This window comes from Hyla sarda, chromosome 6, assembly GCF_029499605.1.
Source record: "Hyla sarda isolate aHylSar1 chromosome 6, aHylSar1.hap1, whole genome shotgun sequence".
NCBI lineage: Eukaryota > Metazoa > Chordata > Amphibia > Anura > Hylidae > Hyla > Hyla sarda.
The window spans coordinates 291,756,880-291,764,255 of NC_079194.1; the positions used below are offsets into that span (position 1 = coordinate 291,756,880).

General features: G+C 53.2%; 2 protein-coding genes across 4 annotated transcripts in view; one reads left to right on the plus strand and one right to left on the minus strand.

Moving 5' to 3' along the window:
* LOC130277251 (hatching enzyme 1.2-like) overlaps nucleotides 1–5,796 on the minus strand; it is a 29,404-nt gene extending 23,608 nt beyond the window's left edge. For 2 of the 3 annotated variants that reach the window (XM_056527732.1, XM_056527734.1), the window contains exon 1: nucleotides 5,404–5,796. In XM_056527732.1, coding sequence (XP_056383707.1) covers nucleotides 5,404–5,505 — 102 coding nt within the window. In that variant the 5' untranslated portion in view covers nucleotides 5,506–5,796. Of the gene's footprint in view, nucleotides 1–5,389 lie in introns of all 3 variants that reach the window. The other variant, XM_056527739.1, reaches the window with a different exon arrangement.
* LOC130277255 (calreticulin-like) overlaps nucleotides 1–7,376 on the plus strand; it is a 272,928-nt gene that overhangs the window by 110,041 nt on the left and 155,511 nt on the right. The window lies entirely within an intron of this gene.

Here is a 7,376-nt window from a genome sequence, read left to right on the forward strand (position 1 = left end):
TGGGCCTGCACACCAAAATAACCTATTCAGCTCCAGGCACCATCCACTACACAATAGGTCTTGGCTCCATCCAGCATTGAGATGCTTCGTACAGCGTTAAGTGCCTGGAGAAGGTGACCCCTGACAAAAATGAGACACACAGATGTCCTCTTCCAGCCAAAAAGTCATAGTGGGCATGTTTCTGCGGAGCCAATAACTGTAGGGCTGGGCTCACACTAGTGTAATTTAGATGCCCCATCTTGACTCTGATGACCTGACAGTTTATGTTATCAGGCCCGCAGACCAGCAGGGATTCATAGTTGTAATAAGGAGCCAAAAATGTTTCGTATTACTCTAATGTCAAACCAGATTTGGTGTCTGGTCTATTAGGTCTGAATTATTTAAGGGGTGTGGTCTGGGGTCTGAATTATTTTAGGGGTGTGGTCTGGGGGGCTGAATTATTTTAGGGGTGTGGTCTGGGGTCTGAATTTCTTTGTGTTGCTACAGAGGGTGGAAAAGGCTGCACCAGTGAAGGGACAAAAATATCTGGGTACCAAAAAAAGCAGTGTCGTCATAAGGGTCTTGGCAGCAGTGGTCATAAGAAATTGTCATGGCGGTCTATGCAAGACAAGGCAGTGGGCTTAAGAAATCTTCATGGACTGGAAGGAGCAGTAGTCATGAAAAATCATCATGGTGGTCTAGGAGCAGTGGTCATAAGAAATTGTTATGTTGGTGTGGGCAGGAAGGAGCAGTGGTCATAAGAAGATTGCCATGGCAGTCTAGGCTGAATGGTGCAGTGATCATAAGAAGTCGTCATGGTGGTCTGGCGTGGATGGAGCAGTGGTCATAAGAAGTCATTATGGCGGTCTAGACTGGATGGGGCAGTGGTCATAAGAAGTCATCATGGCTGTCTGGCGTGGATGGAGCAGTGGTCATAAGAAGTCGTCATGGTGGTCTGGCGTGGATGGAGCAGTGGTCATAAGAAGTCATTATGGAGGTCTAGGCTGGATGGAGCAGTGGTCATAAGAAGTCATTATGGCGGTCTAGGCTGGATGGAGCAGTGGTCATAAGAAGTCATTATGGCGGTCTAGGCTGGATGGAGCAGTGATCATAAGAAGTCATGGCGGTCTAGGTTGGATGGAGCATTGGTCATAAGAAGTCATCATGGCGGACTGTGCTGGATGGAGCAGTGGTCATAAGAAGTCATCATGGCATTCTGTGCTGGATGGAGCAGAGTCATAAGAAATCATCATGGCGGTCTGGGCTGGAAGGAGCAGCTACCGATATTTTAGTTTTTTTGAAAACACTATGATCTTTATGTTTCCTGATATTAAACACTTTCCACATTGGCGCAACTATGCCTGCTATCTCATCATGATACTTCCTCACCAGGCCAATGTATACACCAACTATTGAAAGATACAACTTATTGCCCAGAAAAAAACAGCAACTTTTTTTTATTATTGTAAACATCAACCTCCTACAAAAATACAGGAATAAAAAACTCAATACAAAAAATCTCAGATTCCTCCATATTGCAATGGGATTTCTCCTTCCGGGGAACTGAAATAAGCAGCATAGATCTCCCTCATAAAAGTTTGATGTGTCACATGACCCTCTTCCTATTAAAAAACAAAAGTTGGATTCAAAATGGCCGCCATGGTCACCACCCATCTTGAAAAGTTTCCCCCCTCACATATACTAATGTGCCACAAACAGGAAGTTAATATCACCAACCATTCCCATTTTATTAAGGTGTATCCATATAAATGGCGCACCCTGTAGATTAACGTATGCAGAATAACTTTACAATTGCATGTTATTAAAAAATATGCTTCTTTCTATTTAATTTTCCACTTTGTAAAAATGACCACTAGGGGTCTCCCTACCAGTCCTGGCTGCAAGCCCTTTTTATAGATTTCAGACTCATGCTGGAGTCCTAAATCTCAGACTACAGCCAGGACACAGACAAGCTCAGCACTGCATTTTTTCAAAGTGGAAAATTTCATAGAAAGAAGGATATATGTTTTAATAACATGCTATTGGAAAGTTATTCTGCATACATTAATCTATAATATATTTAAAAATTTTTTTTTTATGAAAGGCACCCTTTAATAAATATTTCAAAAATGTATAAATAATGGCTCAGCCCATTACGCTACCAGCCTGTAAATTGCACAGAATGCTCCATACTCAATCCATGTCTGTGTTTTCCAACCAGTGTGCCTCCAGCTGTTGCAAATTACTGTAAGTTCGCTCATCTCTAGTTCCCACACCAGAATTTCCATGCCGAATTCTGCACTGAGATTCCGTAGCAGCAGAGTCCCATTGATTTCAATGGGATTTTTCTGCACTGTGCACATAGTAAAATTTCTTCACCGGAAACATATGGAGCAGAAATTCAAATTCCTGTGTCTACAGAAAGAATGAACATGTCCATTCTTTCTGCGGACTCTGCACGGAAATGCATTACCCTCTATGAGACGGCGCATTCTCAAACAGTCCTAGCGCTGGAATGTCACGCCGGCACCAGCAATTTGCAGAATTGCACAGAGATTTTCCATGCAGACATTTTGGTGTGAACATAGCCTAATAGTTGTAGTTTGGCTATTTTTGGTTGTCAGGACATGCAGAGAGTTGTATTTTTTTCTACCTTTGTTTATCAGGGCATGCTGAGAGTTGTAGTTCTGCTACCTTTGGTTATCAGGGCATGCTGAGAGTTGTAGTTCTGCTACCTTTGGTTATCGGGGCATGCTGAGAGTTGTAGTTCTGCTACCTTTGGTTATCAGGGCATTCTAAGAGTTGTAGTTCTGCTACATTTGGTTATCAGGGCATGCTGAGAGTTGTAGTTCTGCTACCTTTGGTTATTAGGGCATGCTGAGAGTTGTAGTTCTGCTACCTTTGGTTATCATGGCATTCTGAGAGCTGTAATTTTTTCTACCTTTGGTTATCAGGGCATGCTGGGAGTTGTAGTTCTGCTACCTTTGGTTATCAGGGCATTCTGAGAGTTGTAGTTCTGCTACATTTGGTTATCAGGGCATGCTGAGAGTTGTAGTTCTGCTACCTTTGGTTATTAGGGCATGCTGAGAGTTGTAGTCCTGCTACCTTTGGTTATCAGGGCATTCTGAGAGTTGTAGTTCTGCTACATTTGGTTATCAGGGCATGCTGAGAGTTGTAGTTCTGCTACCTTTGGTTATTAGGGCATGCTGAGAGTTGTAGTTCTGCTACCTTTGGTTATCAGGGCATGCTGAGAGTTATAGTTCTGCTACCTTTGGTTATTAGGGCATGCTGAGAGTTGTAGTTATGTTACCTTTGGTTATCAGGGAATGCTGAGAGTTGTAGTTCTGCTACCTTTGGTTATCGGGGCATGTTGAGAGTTGTAGTTATGCTACTTTTGCTTGTCAGGGCATGCTGAGAGTTGTAGTGTTGCAGCAGCCAGAGAGCCACAGGTTTGGCAGCACCATATTACAGTTTTGTAGATAAATGAGCAGTTGGTGACCCCTTCCTCAGTGCAGGGTCACCCCTTCCTCAACACAGGGTGACCCCTTCCTCACCGCAGGTTGACCCCTTCCTCAACGCAGGATGACCCCTTCCTCAGCGCAGGGTGACCCCTTCCTCACTGCAGGGTGACCCCTTCCTCAGCGCGGGGTGACCCCTTCCTCACCGCAGGTTGACCCCTTCCTCAACACAGGATGACCCCTTCCTCAGCGCAGGTTGACCCCTTCCTCACCGCAGGTTGACCCCTTCCTCACCGCAGGTTGACCCCTTCCTCACCGCAGGGTGACCCCTTCCTCACCGCAGGGTGACCCCTTCCTCACCGCAGGGTGACTACCAGGCGCTCCTCGGATAAATGAGCAGTTGGTGACCCCTTCCTCAGTGCAGGGTCACCCCTTCCTCAACACAGGGTGACCCCTTCCTCAGCGCAGGTTGACCCCTTCCTCAACGCAGGATGACCCCTTCCTCAGCGCAGGGTGACCCCTTCCTCACTGCAGGGTGACCCCTTCCTCAGCGCGGGGTGACCCCTTCCTCACCGCAGGTTGACCCCTTCCTCAACACAGGATGACCCCTTCCTCACCGCAGGTTGACCCCTTCCTCACCGCAGGTTGACCCCTTCCTCACCGCAGGGTGACCCCTTCCTCACCGCAGGGTGACCCCTTCCTCACCGCAGGGTGACCCCTTCCTCACCGCAGGGTGACCCCTTCCTCACCGCAGGTTGACCCCTTCCTCAGCGCAGGGTGACCCCTTCCTCAGCGCAGGGTGACCCCTTCCTCACTGCAGGGTGACCCCTTCCTCACCGCAGGGTGACCCCTTCCTCACCGCAGGTTGACCCCTTCCTCAACGCAGGATGACCCCTTCCTCAGCGCAGGGTGACCCCTTCCTCACTGCAGGGTGACCCCTTCCTCAGCGCGGGGTGACCCCTTCCTCACCGCAGGTTGACCCCTTCCTCAACACAGGATGACCCCTTCCTCAGCGCAGGTTGACCCCTTCCTCACCGCAGGTTGACCCCTTCCTCACCGCAGGTTGACCCCTTCCTCACCGCAGGGTGACCCCTTCCTCACCGCAGGGTGACCCCTTCCTCACCGCAGGGTGACTACCAGGCGCTCCTCGGATAAATGAGCAGTTGGTGACCCCTTCCTCAGTGCAGGGTCACCCCTTCCTCAACACAGGGTGACCCCTTCCTCAGCGCAGGTTGACCCCTTCCTCAACGCAGGATGACCCCTTCCTCAGCGCAGGGTGACCCCTTCCTCACTGCAGGGTGACCCCTTCCTCAGCGCGGGGTGACCCCTTCCTCACCGCAGGTTGACCCCTTCCTCAACACAGGATGACCCCTTCCTCAGCGCAGGTTGACCCCTTCCTCACCGCAGGTTGACCCCTTCCTCACCGCAGGTTGACCCCTTCCTCACCGCAGGGTGACCCCTTCCTCACCGCAGGGTGACCCCTTCCTCACCGCAGGGTGACCCCTTCCTCACCGCAGGGTGACCCCTTCCTCACCGCAGGTTGACCCCTTCCTCACCGCAGGGTGACCCCTTCCTCAGCGCAGGGTGACCCCTTCCTCACTGCAGGGTGACCCCTTCCTCACTGCAGGGTGACCCCTTCCTCAGCGCGGGGTGACCCCTTCCTCACCGCAGGTTGACCCCTTCCTCAACACAGGATGACCCCTTCCTCAGCGCAGGTTGACCCCTTCCTCACCGCAGGGTGACCCCTTCCTCACCGCAGGTTGACCCCTTCCTCACCGCAGGGTGACCCCTTCCTCACCGCAGGGTGACCCCTTCCTCACTGCAGGGTGACCCCTTCCTCAACACAGGATGACCCCTTCCTCAGCGCAGGTTGACCCCTTCCTCAGCGCAGGTTGACCCCTTCCTCACCGCAGGTTGACCCCTTCCTCACCGCAGGTTGACCCCTTCCTCACCGCAGGGTGACTACCAGGCGCTCCTCGGGGGTGATGGCGCCTCTCATGGCGGTGTCCATCCTCCGCAGGTCGCCCCTCACCACTTCCAGCAGTTCATCGAAACTGGAGACGGACATTCGCAGGTAACGGTAGAACCGGCCCGGGTATTGCCTCAGCTGGCGGAAGTTGACATGGAACTGGCCCCAGGTGAGGCGCTGGGAGTTTAGAGGGTTCACCCAGTTGCGGACCCTCTGTTGCCGAGCCTCCTCCCTCAGCCTCCTCCCTCAGCCTCCTCCTCAGTAACAGCACAATGGCCAGCAAAGGTAATAAGCGCCGAGAAGACATGGCTGCTACCGTCCATGAATCCTCACGGCCGAGGAGATCGTCCCGACTGAAATCGCAAGTGAGTGGCGCCGTCTGCAGAGCAGTGAGGATCACGTGACTCCCACCGTGTTGTAGTTATGTTACCTTTGGTTATCAGGGAATGCTGAGAGTTGTAGTTCTTCTACCTTTGGTTATCGGGGCATGTTGAGAGTTGTAGTTATGCTACTTTTGCTTGTCAGGGCATGCTGAGAGTTGTAGTGTTGCAGCAGCCAGAGAGCCACAGGTTTGGCAGCACCATATTACAGTTTTGTAGATAAATGAGCAGTTGGTGACCCCTTCCTCAGTGCAGGGTCACCCCTTCCTCAACACAGGGTGACCCCTTCCTCACCGCAGGTTGACCCCTTCCTCAACGCAGGATGACCCCTTCCTCAGCGCAGGGTGACCCCTTCCTCACTGCAGGGTGACCCCTTCCTCACTGCAGGGTGACCCCTTCCTCAGCGCGGGGTGACCCCTTCCTCACCGCAGGTTGACCCCTTCCTCAACACAGGATGACCCCTTCCTCAGCGCAGGTTGACCCCTTCCTCACCGCAGGTTGACCCCTTCCTCACCGCAGGTTGACCCCTTCCTCACCGCAGGGTGACCCCTTCCTCACCGCAGGGTGACCCCTTCCTCACCGCAGGGTGACCCCTTCCTCACCGCAGGGTGACCCCTTCCTCACCGCAGGTTGACCCCTTCCTCAACGCAGGATGACCCCTTCCTCAACGCAGGATGACCCCTTCCTCAGCGCAGGGTGACCCCTTCCTCACTGCAGGGTGACCCCTTCCTCACTGCAGGGTGACCCCTTCCTCAGCGCGGGGTGACCCCTTCCTCACCGCAGGTTGACCCCTTCCTCAACACAGGATGACCCCTTCCTCAGCGCAGGTTGACCCCTTCCTCACCGCAGGTTGACCCCTTCCTCACCGCAGGTTGACCCCTTCCTCACCGCAGGGTGACCCCTTCCTCACCGCAGGTTGACCCCTTCCTCAACGCAGGATGACCCCTTCCTCAGCGTAGGGTGACCCCTTCCTCACTGCAGGGTGACCCCTTCCTCACTGCAGGGTGACCCCTTCCTCAGCGCGGGGTGACCCCTTCCTCACCGCAGGATGACCCCTTCCTCAGCGCAGGTTGACCCCTTCCTCACCGCAGGTTGACCCCTTCCTCACCGCAGGGTGACCCCTTCCTCACCGCAGGTTGACCCCTTCCTCACCGCAGGGTGACTACCAGGCGCTCCTCGGGGGTGATGGCGCCTCTCATGGCGGTGTCCATCCTCCGCAGGTCGCCCCTCACCACTTCCAGCAGTTCATCGAAACTGGAGACGGACATTCGCAGGTAACGGTAGAACCGGCCCGGGTATTGCCTCAGCTGGCGGAAGTTGACATGGAACTGGCCTCAGGTGAGGCGCTGGGAGTTTAGAGGGTTCACCCAGTTGCGGACCCTCTGTTGCCGAGCCTCCTCCCTCAGCCTCCTCCTCAGTAACAGCACAATGGCCAGCAAAGGTAATAAGCGCCGAGAAGACATGGCTGCTACCGTCCATGAATCCTCACGGCCGATGAGATCGTCCCGACTGAAATCGCAAGTGAGTGGCGCCGTCTGCAGAGCAGTGCGGATCACATGACTCCCACCGTGCGCTGGGGGTGTAGTTCCA